Here is a 15,476-nt window from a genome sequence, read left to right as displayed (position 1 = left end):
GCGGGGGGGGGCAGGTCACCTGACTTCCTGAGCTTTAGTTCAAATCCAAATCCTCCTCCTCGGTTCAACAAGCTGGAAACGTTTTTAAATCAATAAACACGAGATGAGTTTATTGAACTCATCAAATGGTTTAAACAGAAGTGGAAGAGGATTGTTAAATAAAAGTACTAATACTGTAATGTAATCTATTACAACAGGCACTTAAATTCATCCAGTTTGTTCCTTTGACTCAGTTGATTTTATATAATTAATAATTTACTTTTAGTGGAATAAAATTTAAAGTTAGTGGTAACATTTGGTTAAAGAAGATGGATTTAAGTTTATATATAAGTCTGACTTATTATTCTGATAAATTCTGTTCACACATTTTAAATTAGTCTGGAGAAATGCTGCATATGAGTGTAACTAGTTCAATTAACTTAATTTATCCAAGTTACCTCAACGAGACTTTATTTAATAAAGGTAAATTAAGTTAATTGTGTTTAAAAATAGTAAATATATGACACTCAAATTTAAAATGTGTTAAAATAACTGATTAAAGTCACTTTGAATCTTCTTTAAACAAATGTTTCCAATTAAATTGAATTTACTCAAATTATGATATAACCTGTAAAAACAGTTGACATACTATAAAAAAACAATTTACAATTAATTTATTATTAGAAAGACAGCCAGTTAATTTTGAGGCTTATATTATATAAATATATATATAATGTTATATCACTGATATTAAACAACTGAGTTATTACTTCAACGGTTCATTATTGAGTTGGGTTTAATTAATGGAAACTTCTTCTATTAAGATTTGCTGTTTACAGGATTTACAGAGTAAATATAAAAACTTTTCACTCTGAACTCAAACTTGAGTTGTCGACAGGTTCGCTGTGTGAAACAGGTGATGTGCTTCAAGGTGCTGGGCGTGTCGTTGGACAGGTAATGTTTGTCAGTAAGGCGGAGAGAGGTGTGTTTGTGCTGGAAGTAGAGACAGAGAGAGAGAGGGAGGGCAGAAGGAGGATATTTATGTAGCTGCAGGTCCGATCATATGAACTTTCAGTTATGGCTTTCTACAAAGTGATCTGTGTGGCGACTCTGCTGACTCTGCTCACACAAGGTAAGGAACCTCCTCGCTGTATGCACCTGAACCAATATAATGCCTTCCTTTAACTGTTGAGTGAACTAAAACTACTGATATTACTTTGTTAGATTAACTGAATTATCTTGGTAAAGGTCTTTTATTTGCAAGTGTATTAGTAAAATGAACCTAAACGCACATCTGAATCTGAATGAACTCCATTAAACTGATGCCAGGCTACAACCTCCTGTATAGGATCTTTGAATTAAGTCACAGTAGAACATGTGAGTGTAAATCCTGTGTTCAAAATTCAACTTTTTCAAAGTGCTGAATCAAAATATTCATGAAGAAAATTTATGAAAATGATCTGAAGGAAAATCTATGTTGAGTGAAGTTTTTAAAACTCTTTAAAGTAAAAAAAGTCAGATTTCTAGAAAGCAAAAACATTAATTAAAGTCTGCAGAGTAACTACAGTAACTAATATAACTATATAATAACTATCGTTGTCAATTAAGAACAAACAAACACTCGATTATTAGTTTTGTCTCATTTGCAGCTTTGTCCGAAGGCATTAAAGTGAAATAATAACGTTGGATATAAGATGTTAGATTGTAAAACAGTGACGTACGTGAAGCTTTATCTTTACATGTGATTGACAAGAAAACATTAAACTGATGCAAAATCTTCATGTTTAAATATTTATGAATGAGTTTTAAGTCGGTCCAGAGCTGAGATATTTTAGCGTGTGGTAAAAATCAAACCACTTCATTATACCTTAAACTGAGATATATATGGTAAAAATCAAACCACTTCATTATACCTTAAACTGAGATATATATGAGGGTCTGAGAGAGTTTTTCCTTTTATTATAAAGTGTTGTTTGTTTAAAGTGAAATATTTTAACATATTGTCTTTATTCTATTCTTATTTAATCAATTCTAAGGATGTTTGATATCTTGTGTTTGGGTAAATTAGTGTAAATGTGGTTGTTTTAAGGACTAACAGGGTGTGTCCATTCATTTTAAACATTTCTTAGGAAAAAGTCTCTAACGGGAACAAATGTGATCTTATAATAGACTGAAGGTCATGATTCAGAGTTTTAAGGATATTTGTGGCTTTAAATACAGATCCTTAGTGTCTATGAAGGGATGTGAGGATGAGATTAAATGTGAGAAATAAGTGTTTTTGAGATGAAAGTACTTTCCTGTGTTCCATATTGGAAGGTACTTGTTACTCAAAGTGAGATTATATATTCATTTATTCTTCTTTTTAAGGATGTTTGGCATTAATTATCTTAAGGAATGTGTAATTTTATATCTTAAAGGCACTTTAAATGGAATAAGTCACTTTAATGTGTATCATTATGTAATTTGATCCTTGATGGACCAGGTCCACGTTTTCATTAAAAGGAACTTTAGTTTGTGTTAATGAGAATGTGGATATATATAAGATATATCACAGGAACCGAGGTTTTAAACGATGTTTAAGGTGACAGTACACAGTGTTTACAGTAGGTGGGTTTCAGGTTAACATGGAGCCACGCCTCAGTACATTACAAAACAATACTGAGAAAAAGGAACATGTTGACTGAGCGGTTGCTCATCCAGAAAATCCTTTTGTTACCGAATGTTTGACAAGTAGTGGAAAATTAACTCAAGCAGGGTGATTTTTATAGATTAAATCAACAACATTGTAGAGTTGTTTTCACAGGCTGAGTAGTTCTCCTTCATGATGAGTTTAACTTCTGCTGTCTTTGTTTTTCTGAGTCGTGTTTGCTCCCAAAGAACCCGGAGCTTTTAATCCCACGAACTAGTTTTTCAAGGAACTAAAGGGTTCAATTGTTGTCTGCATGTCTAAAGACCTGCAAAGATCTCGTGGGTCCACAAAAGGACGAATTAGTTTGTGGGTGCAGATTTTTAAATGCTGCAAGTAATCGACCAAAGTTTCTGGGGAGTAAAATAATGTCCCCAGAACTTCATGTAGACGCTGGTTCCTGGTTTATTCATCATGGAATATATATAATTTGAACTGTTAGGTGTCCAAAACTCAAATAATGTGAGCTTACACACAAAATCAATCATAGTTTTGAGTCTTTATTTCTAAAAGTGTAGTGACCTTTTCAGTCAAGAATTATATTCAAATATATTAAATTGTCATTAATTTAATGAATGCTGCCAACAGCACCGAGGTCTCTACCTCTCCTCTTGGGTCGTGTACAGTCGGTAGGAGTCTCTGCATCAGGCTGTTCCTTTAGCTTATATGTAAATAGTTTGAGCTTGTAAATATTTAAATTGTTTCTTTGTTATTACTCCTCCTTTTGTAGATTTAAAACATAACTTTTGACTTTATATATAAAATGTCTCTGTATTAGCGATCAATACATCCTGCTGTGCAATTTCATCCTTTAAGACAAAGATTTCTATATATTATAAATGTATTATATACTTTTAATGTTTTTAATATAATGCGACACATCAAACATATGATAGTATATAAAAGGTGTATGTATTGTATAACTGCTGTAACAAGTTAATTTCCCCAGTGTGGGATCAATAATCCTCTCTTATTATTATTATTACAGTGTACCAATCAGACACAGGTTTACTGTGATGCAGTTATTGATCAAACAGTTAGAAATAAACAAGTAACTCAACTAATAATTAAAACTGATTGTGGGCAAACACTAAAGGATGAGTTCAGTATTTTATTCAGAACTTCCAAAGCGGACCAGAGACAATCACGTCAGACTTATTATTTATTATGTATGTATATATATTTTTAGTCAGGGACAGTTGAAGGTAGAAGTCAGGATGGGACACTGAGGGGATGTGCTGCATATTTTACAAGAAACACAGACTGTCTGTGCAGAACACGTACGTTAACAATCCTCTCAAAAGGCGATAAAACCCGTTGGATGGGACAGCCGACGGCACGTTGCTCCACTACAGACGGATCTATTAACACAACATGACAGTGTGTAAAAGGTGGCTGTTAAAAGACAAAGACATGCAGAGTATGTCGACACCCACTCACTGATAAATCACAGCACCGTGTGCCAATAATAGTAACTAATATAGTCTATGTTGACTCTACAGCTGCTGTCACTAAACCCTCGTTTACATACGTTGAATGGAGCATGTGTATGAATGAAATATACAGTGTTTTAATATGAAAATAAACAATAAAATATAGAAGAGGAATGGATCATTAATTAAATAATCAAATTAAGATTAATAAGTGATGCCAAATAGTCAACGCAGTAACAGAATCTAGATCGGACTCACTGAGAATTAGCTGTCAATCACAAGGTAGCCCCGCCCTAAAGCATACCCTGCTTTATGGTCTGTTTTACTCTAAATGGGACCATCAGTTACTAAATGAACATCATGCTGTATGGAAGAAGACTGGAACTAGAGACTGAGACCAGAAACTCATCAGGAAACTGTTTACTGAGCTCATAAATCAACTGAGAAATTGTCTAATTTCTCCATTAGACTGAATGGTATCAGTGTGTTATTGCAACCAATGGAGCCGCCCCCTGCTGGACATTACATAGAATGCAGGTTTAAGACCTTTCACCAATTACTTCAGTTAACTTCTGTAAATCATTTTTTAAGGAGATAGACATTCTCTATTTGTGTCCTGAGATAACTTTTGTTATGAATTGGTGCTATACAAGTGAATGAAAGTAGTGTGCAGTAAATTACAGTTGTTTTTTTGTTAAAATGTAACTCGCTAACAAATCTCACATCTCACAAATTTCCTCCCATTCATATCACAAATCAATATAACACGAGACACATGAGTACAAACACAGAATTGTTGTTTAAAGTGTTTTTTGTTCTGTTTTCCAGAGTCTCACTCACAACTAAGTGGTAAGTCAAAGTTTTTATGCACATTTTTCTACTTCCTGTCTCCGTCATTTATGATATTTGAAACATGTTTTATTGTTGTTATTTGCTGTCAAACCCAGAATCACAGATTTAAAGCTGCAGTAGGTAACGTCAGTATATCCTGACCGTAGTACATGAGACAGATAATCTGTTCCAGGTTCCTCTGGCTCCTCCTGGGCCCTAAATAGCATTTGCAAGAACCCGCCGGTCCCAAATGAAAGCAACCAATCAGAGCCGGGAAAGATAGTTGATGAGTCTCATTCCCAGATCGTCAAATACCGACACTGGGAACGAGACTCAACAATCTTGAAGCCTCCAACCCAAAGGGTCTTCCCATCTTTGTCGGCTCTGATTGGTTGTTTTCATTCAGGCCCGGTGGAACAGTTTTAAACCTTTCTTACTCAGGAATGTTGGATAATCCACACCTGAAAGCATCCTGACACACTCCCTGGATCATAATCCTCAATCAACAGTTCAGTGCTACCGCAGTGGTAATCCAGGGAAGGGAGAGGATTGCTCACTCAGTGTTTTTAATGTCTGTCTGTCCTCAGAGTGCGGTCAGCCTCCGCTCAACACCAGGATTGTTGGAGGACAGCCGGCCCCTGCAGGAAGCTGGCCCTGGCAGGTCAGTCTGCACAGAGGGGGTCACTTCTGTGGAGGATCCCTCATCAACAACGAATGGGTGCTGACTGCTGCTCACTGCTTCCCAAGGTAGAGACAAACAACGGGGTCACAGGATGATAAATGGAAGAACATTGAGCACATGAACGAGTACTTTATTAAGATACTATGATGAACTTGTGGGAATACCTCCCTGTTGCAACATCAAACTCTGACTAGACGTTGTCTTAAAAGGACTTAGTTTGGTTCCTCTTCTGATCCCCTCAGCTCCAGCACAGACAGTCTGGTTGTGTATCTGGGTCGCCAGAGTCAAGAGGGATCCAACCCCAATGAGGTGTCTCGGACAGTAACACAGATCATCAATCATCCCTCATATGACTCCAGAACCAATGACAATGACATCTCCCTCCTGAAGCTCTCCTCACCGGTGACTTTCACCAACTACATTCGACCCGTCTGCCTGGCAGCCTCAGGCAGCACCTTCTACAATGGCACGGACTCCTGGGTCACCGGCTGGGGCACCATTGGATCTGGAGGTGGGTCAGTTCTTTATCCTGTGTGTAGGGGTACTTTTACTATAATCTGTCACATTAGCAAACACACAGTTTTGGAACACTGAACATTTTAACCATCATTCAAAGGTCCTTTAGGTTGTTGTTGATTCATAGAGAAACAGGCGGTTTTAAATTATATTTCACAATTTGTATTGTTAATTTACCTGTTTCTTTGTGTCTATTTAGTGCCACTTCCTTCCCCACAAGACCTGATGGAGGTGGAGGTGCCGGTTGTGGGGAACCGACAGTGTAACTGTGACTATGGAGTGGGCTCAATCACAGACAACATGATCTGTGCCGGGTTGCGTGCTGGAGGGAAGGACTCATGTCAGGTGATAATTTTTACAGCCGTGATTGTGTCAGATTCAGATTGCAAAGATTCCTTCTCCTAAATGTTTCTCTCCTCAAAGGGCGATTCAGGCGGTCCGATGGTGAGCAAGCAGAACAGTCGCTGGATCCAGGAGGGAGTCGTGAGCTTCGGAGTAGGTTGTGCTTTGCCTGAAACGCCAGGAGTTTACACCAGAGTGTCCCAGTATCAGTCCTGGATCAACAGCCAGATCACCAGCAACCAGCCGGGCTTTGTCACCTTCACGTCCACTGGGACTGACGGTGACCTCAGCGTCACCTGTCCTGGGCTGCCACCACCGCCAACCACCGTCGCTCCAACACCCAAACGTGAGTGTCTTCCATGTCCAAGACTGATTTTAACCTTAAATATCATAAATATTCTGAATCAGCTTGTTCCAGTTCTTTTTGTTTTTTTCCCAACATGGACCTTTTTCACAGTAGGTTGGTAACACCAGTGTTTACCCTACTGTTTCATGGCTGCTGTGAAAAGGATCCATTCAGCCTGACATGTTTAGTATTTTTGGAAACTTAAAATAAAGTTCAGAGTTTGAACAAAGTTTGATAAAACAACAGGGCATTGTAACGATGGATCAACAGTATCTGGTCCGAGTTTAAAGACTTGTTGAAATGTTGATTTTCTCTCCAGCTGTGGTCTGCGGCCAAGCCCCAATGAATTCACGTATTTTGGGAGGAAGCTCGGTGGCGACAGCCGGTGTTTGGCCGTGGATGGCGAGCTTACAGAAGAATGGAAGTCACATGTGCGGCGGGACTCTGGTGTCCGAGGACTCAGTGTTGAGTGACGCCGACTGCTTCTCAAGGTGAGAAGTTGGGCTGCTGTGAAAAAGGTCTAGAAAAACTCCAAGAAAACGATTTCTTACAAAGAGTGTGAACAGTCTCAGAAGCTGAATCTGTGAAGGTCCTGTTGTTGTCGTTTCCTGACTGAGTTGATTGTGTCTCCTGCAGTTCTCCCGTAGCGTCTGAATGGACCGTCGTTTTGGGTCGTCTGAAGCAGAATGGATCCAACCCCTTTGAGGTGACGCTGAATGTGACCAACATCACTCTGAGCAACCTGACCGGGTCTAATGTAGCAGTGCTGCGTCTGTCAACCCAACCCACCCTGTCCGACTACATCCAGCCCATCTGCCTGGACAACGGTCAAACCTTCAGCGAGGGCTCGACGTGCTGGGCTGCCGGCTGGAGCTCCGGGCGAGGAGGGGGTGAGTCCAGTTTAATGCTAACTCTCTTTTAGCTTCCTGCCATCTGGGTTTGATTCACACGTCTCATCATTTTCTTATTATTCCCAACTTTAGAGGAGGAAGTTCTGCAGGAGTTCCAGACCTCGGTGGTAAATTGTGGGAACAGGTCATCGAGTGACACCATTTGTACGAGCTCTTTCACACTGGAGCAGGTGAGTAGTGAGAGCAGATTATTAAACTTCTGAATCTGAAGTTTCACCAAAAGATGTGACTGACTTCCATAATCAGAGCGAGGTTAAAATCGTTGGACTTGAATTTATCTGTCTGTTTGTTCAGGGCGATTATGGCGGTCCGATGATGTGCAAGAAGGACGGCTCTTGGTTCCAGGCGGCGGTGTTATCGACTGACAAGAACTCCGATACAAAAGGAATTATTATTATTATTATTATTAAAACACGAGCAGATCCTCCGATGGTCTTCGCCAAACTGAGCACCTTTCAGTCCTTCCTGTCTGGGGTTCTGGGGACGTTCTTATCTCCAGCCGCCACCACCACCACCACAGCTCCCAGCAACCAGACCACCACTGCCGGCGCTCCCGCTCACTCCTCCTTCTTCATCTTCTTCCATCTCCTCGTCTTGTCTGCGTGTCTCCAGCTCTTCTTATAGAAACTCCAACTTTATCCGTAAATAGGGATTTACAGGATGTGACGAACACAAATGAAAGTAAACAACGTTGAATCTGAGACACAATTCAGGCTTAAATCTACATGAAGTAATCTATGACTTTATTCTGTTGGTGACAGGAACAGAGTAGTGAAGTAGGGGTTAGCTTACTGGCTAACAAATCTACATCAATCGTTAGGTAGACAGTTAATCAATAAAGTCTATCTATCTACAGAGCAAAGGTTAGCTAACTGTTTTACATTAATCATTAGCTGACTAGTTACATCTGATAGTTTGTGTTAAATGCTACCTAACTAGCTACAGTTGATGTAGATTAGGTACTCAACAGTAAAACATGATTCATAGTTTCTTATTCCAGTCTAAACTGAAGGGTGTAAAATACGGGTGTGATATGAAGAACTTTTAAAGATGCACTGAACAAATGTAGATGTAGCATAACACTGAAAGCAAACCATGAAATGTGGTTCATAGTTTTTGAAGCTACATGGATCAATAATTATATCTACTCTGCTGTTTTTATTGTGATTTTTAAAAAAATCAATCTGTTGTTAAATGTGTGAAATCTGTGTAATATATTGATTTCACTGATTATTATTATTATTTTTGATTGTTGAACAGGAGCCATAAGTGTCATTCAGTATGTCATAGTTGGATTCAGACATTATAATGATTTGTAATTTATATAATTGTTGGTATTCAGTGATCAATAACTCTGCCATTTAATTCCCTGCACACTGTAAAGAAGCATATTTTAGGTCTGAGGAACACATCTACCTCATATTACCAGAGAGCTACTGTACCATAATGTTCATTTCTATCTGACAAAGCACTTAATGTGAACGTCTTTGCTCTGAAAGTACACAAGCTGCACTTTACAATGATCATTATTTGGTCTGAAAGATAAAATGTCAATCTTGCCGAGCTCATGAAATAAATCCGTCATGTAAATGTGAAAGTACTGAATCATTTCTCTCTTTGTCTTTTGAATGAAGTGAAAATACTTTTTCAGTGACGCTGCTCTCAGATTTAATTCTGAAAATATGAAAACAGAAGATGTTTTCATACAGTTGAACTTGAAATGAATGAATGCAGCAGAGTCCAGAAGGTGAGCTGGCACTTGAGCTTTGATCGGGCCTGACAAACATTCTGCAAGAGCCCGAACCAAAGAACCATTTATTAAGATAAATAATTTTAATACAAATTATTATTAAAACTAATAAATTAAAGCTGCATTATTGAAAGAATATTAAAACATATATTTAAAAAAGAATTCTGTCTGAGCCCGACTTATGGCAGCGGTTTTGGGCCTGAACCTAATGGATTGTGTCCGGGTTCAAAGATAAAAAGAGACCGTCTCCAGCTTCCAGTCCATCCTCCACACTGTGGTCCATGCTGGACTTGAACCGGTCACCCTCTGGTTCTTAAGCCAAGTCCATACGGGCTGAGTTACTGCTGATCCTGGAGGCTGTAGGAGGAGGTGGTTCTGCTGGGCAAACTTTAACTACAGCATTCTGATCCTCATCCTGACCGAGGCACCGACCTACTAACTAGTTTCCTCTGATCCAAATAGCGTCAGGTTGATGGGAGAACTGAGAGGCATCGACAGAGGCGGGGATATTCGGTACCGTCTGACGTCTTCTGTAGGAACCAACGGGCTGAGAGCCACAGACAGGAAGTCAGGAAGCACCGACACATTGCTGGTTCGAGTCGGCACGTGAGATTTATTATGAGTCAGAACAATATTGATTAACGCCAGCCTTAAGCTTCTCAAAATACAGAATTAGAAAAGGCACAGTAACGTCAGAGAGACCAACAAAACCAGCTCTCAGTCACACTGGTGTCAAAATAAAAGCCTGTAGCACTTTGCTCCTGGTAAACACTGCAGCCAATTCCTCTACTCCTTTAAAAATGAAAGATATCTATCTAGTTTTTATGTTGAGTTGAGTTTTAGCGTTCTGTGACCATTTAAACGAGTAGAATGACTGAATACTACGTTGGCTGTTAATACGTACTGTGAGTCGATATGATTGCCATTCGACTGTTTTTACTGTACATATAAAAATGTCTTTACTATCAAAATAAAGGCACGAAAAGCCCCAAAAAATATCTTTAAAAAAAGCCATCTGATGGCAACAACAGAATCATTTTTCTTTTAAGGTAAAAGATCAAAAACAGTCGTTTTTTTGTGGCGCGACCGGTAATCTCTCCACTGTAAACTCTAATAAAGACAGACATTTAAAAAAGCACTTAAAGTACTCAAAGACTGAAGCTCTTCCTCCATCCTCTCCTCTCCTACTTGATCCTGATCTCGAAGCAGAGACAGTTGCAGGAGTCACACTCAGGAGGCTGACAGGTGCAGGCACAGTCCCATTTGACACACTGCGGGAGAAACACACACATCACAGAGTTCACTGAGGAGAAACACAACACTTCACTACTATGATGCTTTTACACTTAAAGTCCGCTGAGCTTTCTGCCAAGGAGCACTGACACTTTACCAACAGAGAGAAACAAAGCGTGTGCCAGGGACGTCGCCTGTGTTCTGATGTGCGACTACAGTTTTTACTCCAACTGTCACATTCATTTTCCAACAGCCCATAAATAACAGATCAAATTAAGTTGAATTTATTTTATTTTACAGAAAATGTGCCAATTAAGAAGTAGAAAGTCTTACAATTAACATCGTTGTCTGTGTTTATCAACCACAACAACACGTCTCCTTTTAATTAAACTTCCTCCAGGACACTGTGGATTATTTCCAGGATATTTGGTCATTTTAGTACATTCCCATGAAATCCTAGTCTCTAAATGTCCAGGTTTTCCAGGATGCGTGGTTAAACCGTGAATGTGCTTTGTATTTAAGGTGTGTGTTTGGAGGTTACTCACAGAAGGATCAGGACACGAGTTGGAGCGACAGGAGTTGATGGTCGGCAGGCTACAGTTGCACACTTCTGCCAGTCTGAAGCACTGCTCACATACAGAAATGTCTGGACAGCAATCTCCACACTCTGAGGAACAACGGTCCTTCGGGAGAGAGAACACAGAACTCAGCATCACTGATATAAACATCGTTCTACCTGGAATACAGCAGAATATAAACCAGTTTGTATGTCTGTTGAATGATTAAAACATTTCCAGCTACTTGTGTTATAAGGAATATACAGATATGAGTCTGTTGCATGTGTGTACTGAATAAAATCCCTCTTTATTGCTTACTCAGAGAAAAGTAGAAGTCCTATGTGCCAAAAGACTAAATATAGTGTGATAACAAAAACCCCACTTTTCATTGAAATTCAGAATTTAATTGTATTATTTTATGAGCACAAATACGTTGAGATCAACAAAAGAAACGACGAATACATAATTTCAATTCTCTCTGTTTCCATGTGGATCCAGGAAGGTTCCTGAAATCATAAACACATAAAAACACACATATATATATCTGTGTATAATATATATAATAAATAATATACCTGTATAATGCTGAATGTCTTTCTAACGTAATATAATGTATAATATTGTTTTTAAGAGGGAACAAATACAAATACTCAGCAATTAAGTGCGTTTTTCTGCTGAATGATTTTATATTATTGATTTATTTGTCTGCCTTTAAGTAGATTTAATGTAATTTAATGTAATGTTCTGCTGTCTGCCTCAGTTAAACCACCAGAGGACCTTTTCACATTCTCCACACAGAGCCTCGAGTTATTATTCCACACAGTGTAATCAGGAGAAAGGTCAGTGGACCAGCAGCAACCCACCTTAAGGCAGAACCGGATCCACAGCCCAATCCCCAGAACGACCATGTAAAGGCTCAGAGTTATCATCAGCACCGCGGGGAGAGGGATGGCGAGCCCCCAGATCGGCAGCACCTGAGGACAGAGATATTATATTTATATATATTATATATCTATATTATATATATATTCTCTGAATGGTGTCCAGGTAAAAGTATTCTCACTCACTTGCATTGTCTCTTCCTGAGAGGACATCTTTAACCGTCACAGGGCTCACATCTCTGGGAATTCAAACGATCATTTCAAAAACATCGAGGTTGTTTGTGAAGATTTACGTTTCCAGGAGCAACCGATGGCTCAAACAGGAAGTCAGGAAGCAGTGAGAGACGTTTGAATCTGCACACGAGATTCATTACCAGTGAGAACAACATTGAATAACAGCGGATATGTACAAGATGCTTGATTGTTTTGAGTAAATGAGTAATGTTATATTGTTGTGCTGGTATTTTAACTCAAGAAAATGATCTAGGTTAAATTATTTCCAAAACTACGTAAGAAACAACAACATTAAGATTATTATTATTATTATTATTATTATTATTATTATTATTATTTGGACAGATATTGCGACACATTTAATTTTCACTGTGATTTGACATTTTTAGGGTCTGTAGCAAACAAACATGTTGTCTTAAATCAGGAGAACAAACATTAGTAAAGAATTAGTAGTCCAGGACATCTCTGCAGCTCTATAATATTTAATTATAACGCTGCTTTGTCTCTTATTTTAGCTTTATCAAATAACTGCAGCTTCTGAGATTTAAATATTGCACTTGGCCTTATTGAAATATCAATAATAATAACTTTAATGTCAAATATTATATCTAATAATGTAACAGTGAAAATGTGCACAGTTACTACTTTTGTTACTATAAGTACATTTATTAATATATAATAAATAATATAATAAATAATATAATATATAATAAATAATATAATATATAATAAATAATAAATAATATAATATATAATAAATAATATAATATATAATATTATAATAGTAAATCAGGACTTTTATTTCTTTGTTCTGGTGCTTTTACTTTAGAAAATTATACAGGTTAAATATTATTTACAAAACAACAACAACTAATCTAAAATAAACATCTTATTTACCGGAAACCAACCGGGGCAAGAAAATAAAAGCACGACTTCCGGTTCCGGTTCCATAGAACACACGTATATTAGCATTTAGCATTTAGCATCAGTACTTTCTAATAATCCATCAGAGTTTAAATGTTTATTAAACGATAATAAAAATGTCGGACTTTGGAATTAAATTCAGTTTAGTAAAAATAAAACAACGAGTTAATAATGTGTTTACGTTAGCTAACAATGCTAACTCCTTACCGTTCAGTTCGGTCCTTTACGTTCATTAGTAAACAATAACAACAACAATAACAACAGCAATAACAATAATATAAACACAGACGGCGGTATGTTTGAAGTAAAGTCACATTCCCGCCGTTTCTTTATCGTTAATTGTTAGAAAAAGATCGCAATCTGAGAGCTAACGGTAGCTAGCTCTGGCGGTAGCTGCGTGCGTTGCCATGGAGCCCGACGGGTCCTCAGAGGGGACAAACGGCGCGGAAAGGCGAACCGGAAAATACACTGCTGTACGGTGACGTCGTTCAGGAGAACAAAAGAGGATTTTATATAATTAAACGTAATTTTAACCCGAATTAAGTTTTAATTTTATATAAAAATGTGATTTTAATTAAAATATTTAACTTTTATTTTTAATAACGTTCCTTATATTTTATTTTTAAAGTCAAATATAAAAGTCAAACAAATATCTACACAACCTTCTTGTTTTGTATGTTCATTAACATTTATATGATACATAAATAATAAAGTTTAAATATCTCATATTGTTCTAAAATAAGATCTACAGGTTGTTTAATATTATTTTAATATAACTGCAACGGACTGAGGAACATTCACCCACACATAGAAAACAGGACATGCTCATCAACTACAGAAAGTTTATTGAACCAAACGTGGATTCTTGCAAAATAAAACTAAAACTAAAACAGGCTTGCTCTCCATCGTCTTCAGTCAGTACGAGCTGATCGTGGCTTCGATCTTTATATCAGCAACACCAACATTTATAAGTTATTGCATCATTCTACCGTAAATTAAAAAGATTCAAGTGTCCATAACCACAGGCCACACGTAGTAAGACCACTGAACGCCCCCGTTTAGCTTTAATACTTTAAATTGGCAGCAAAATAAAATAAAAGATCTGGAGAAGGAAAAAAAAGTGCCATTAAATAAAAGCAATAAAAGAGAAAGTCGCTGTCGGGACGGTGGAGCAGTCAGCGCTCTGCACAAACACCGCTCTGTAACCTGAGCAGGCCGCTGGGCGTGTAAACAACGCAGCGTGGGACACTGACGCAGACTGAAACCACCGACGTCCCTTATTTCAGCAGCCTCAACAAAAACCTCCTTCCCCTCCTCCCACCTGCAGCCACAATCACTGAGAGCTTCCTGCACCCCCCCCCACATCCCCCATGACACCACTTCACTCCAACATATGGACACTCATCATTTTATTGAAACACCTTTAAGTACAAAACAAAAAAGTTACATGAAACGGTGCCTCGTTGTGGCACAAGAACCTAAAAAGAAAATTAAAAAAGGAAATAAACGAGGGGCAAAGGGGGAAGGAGGAAGTGTGTGTGTGGCCGGGTCGTCACCACTCATCCCTGATGTTGTGTGGAGCTGCAGTGGTGCGTCTTTGAGAGAGCGAGCCTGCCCCCTGGTGTCGAAGGGGGGCAACGGTGTTACAGAGTCCCATGTTTGTCAGAGGTAATTCACGTGTTAGCTAATAGGAGCTGGTGGGGCTGCGAGGGGGGAGAGAAAGAGCAACAGCAGCACATAAGAGGAAGGGGGGAGGAGAGGGGTTGGGGGGGTTGTTTAATGGCCTTCTAGGAGAGAAGGGGGGAGAGGGCTGCTAGCAGCTTCTAGAAGCCGTGGACTTTGAGCTGCTCCTCCTTGGCCAGGTCAACCTACGAGAGAACAAAGGGATCAGTTAATGAAGATGACCTCTGACCTCAGCACACATTAAAAACAGGAACAACAACCCGACAGACGGTGCTGTGAAGAAGAAGAAGACCTACCTCCATGATGAACTGGCAGATATTCTTACGCTGGTCTCCCTGAAGCTGGATCACTTCACCATACTCTGGGTGCTCAATCACTGTCCCATTGCACGCAAATTTCTGTGGGAGTGAAAGAGAGAAGAGTTGGGACCAGAACGCCATAAACAACAACAACAACAACAACAACCGCCACCAGTAACACAAACACTG

General features: G+C 38.7%; 3 protein-coding genes across 3 annotated transcripts in view; 1 reads left to right on the top strand and 2 right to left on the bottom strand.

The window, feature by feature from the left end:
* Positions 1-975: 975 nt before the first annotated feature.
* On the top strand, positions 976-9,323 carry LOC127356626 (polyserase-2-like). Its single transcript, XM_051388548.1, has 10 exons — positions 976-1,111; positions 4,927-4,947; positions 5,517-5,676; positions 5,854-6,122; positions 6,327-6,472; positions 6,551-6,815; positions 7,135-7,306; positions 7,452-7,705; positions 7,799-7,896; positions 8,021-9,323. Exons 1-10 carry the CDS (start codon positions 1,057-1,059, stop codon positions 8,348-8,350), a joined length of 1,770 nt encoding a protein of 589 aa, XP_051244508.1. The 5' UTR covers positions 976-1,056; the 3' UTR covers positions 8,351-9,323.
* A 746-nt stretch (positions 9,324-10,069) lies between these two features.
* On the bottom strand, positions 10,070-13,748 carry si:ch211-198p11.6 (uncharacterized). Its single transcript, XM_051388689.1, has 5 exons — positions 13,513-13,748; positions 12,334-12,501; positions 12,130-12,240; positions 11,255-11,392; positions 10,070-10,747 (listed from the first exon to the last, which is right to left on the bottom strand). The coding sequence occupies exons 2-5, from the start codon at positions 12,358-12,360 to the stop codon at positions 10,661-10,663; spliced, it is 363 nt and encodes a 120-aa protein (XP_051244649.1). The 5' UTR covers positions 12,361-12,501; positions 13,513-13,748; the 3' UTR covers positions 10,070-10,660.
* A 949-nt stretch (positions 13,749-14,697) lies between these two features.
* Positions 14,698-15,476, bottom strand: part of LOC127356695 (eukaryotic translation initiation factor 1b) — a 1,852-nt gene continuing 1,073 nt past the window's right edge. Inside the window, exons 3-4 of the mRNA XM_051388690.1 lie at positions 15,285-15,386; positions 14,698-15,173 (exon numbers count right to left, since the gene is read on the bottom strand). Coding sequence (XP_051244650.1) covers positions 15,129-15,173; positions 15,285-15,386 — 147 coding nt within the window. The 3' untranslated portion in view covers positions 14,698-15,128. The remainder of the gene's footprint in view (positions 15,174-15,284; positions 15,387-15,476) is intronic.

Source organism: Dicentrarchus labrax, unplaced genomic scaffold, assembly GCF_905237075.1.
Source record: "Dicentrarchus labrax unplaced genomic scaffold, dlabrax2021, whole genome shotgun sequence".
NCBI lineage: Eukaryota > Metazoa > Chordata > Actinopteri > Moronidae > Dicentrarchus > Dicentrarchus labrax.
This window is presented reverse-complemented; position numbering and strand designations above follow the sequence as displayed.

Excerpts from the sequence above, each read along its gene's own strand:
- LOC127356626 (XM_051388548.1), top strand. The coding sequence starts at position 1,057 with ATGGCTTTCTACAAAGTGATCTGTGTGGCGACTCTGCTGACTCTGCTC. Across the intron at positions 6,816-7,134 it reads CGTCGCTCCAACACCCAAAC|CTGTGGTCTGCGGCCAAGCC; the intron begins GTGAGTGTCTTC and ends TTTTCTCTCCAG. Across the intron at positions 7,307-7,451 it reads GACGCCGACTGCTTCTCAAG|TTCTCCCGTAGCGTCTGAAT; the intron begins GTGAGAAGTTGG and ends TGTCTCCTGCAG.
- si:ch211-198p11.6 (XM_051388689.1), bottom strand. The coding sequence starts at position 12,360 with ATGTCCTCTCAGGAAGAGACAATGCAA. Across the intron at positions 12,241-12,333 it reads CTCAGGAAGAGACAATGCAA|GTGCTGCCGATCTGGGGGCT; the intron begins GTGAGTGAGAAT and ends CTCTGTCCTCAG. Across the intron at positions 10,748-11,254 it reads ACTCGTGTCCTGATCCTTCT|TGTGTCAAATGGGACTGTGC; the intron begins GTGAGTAACCTC and ends TTTCTCCCGCAG.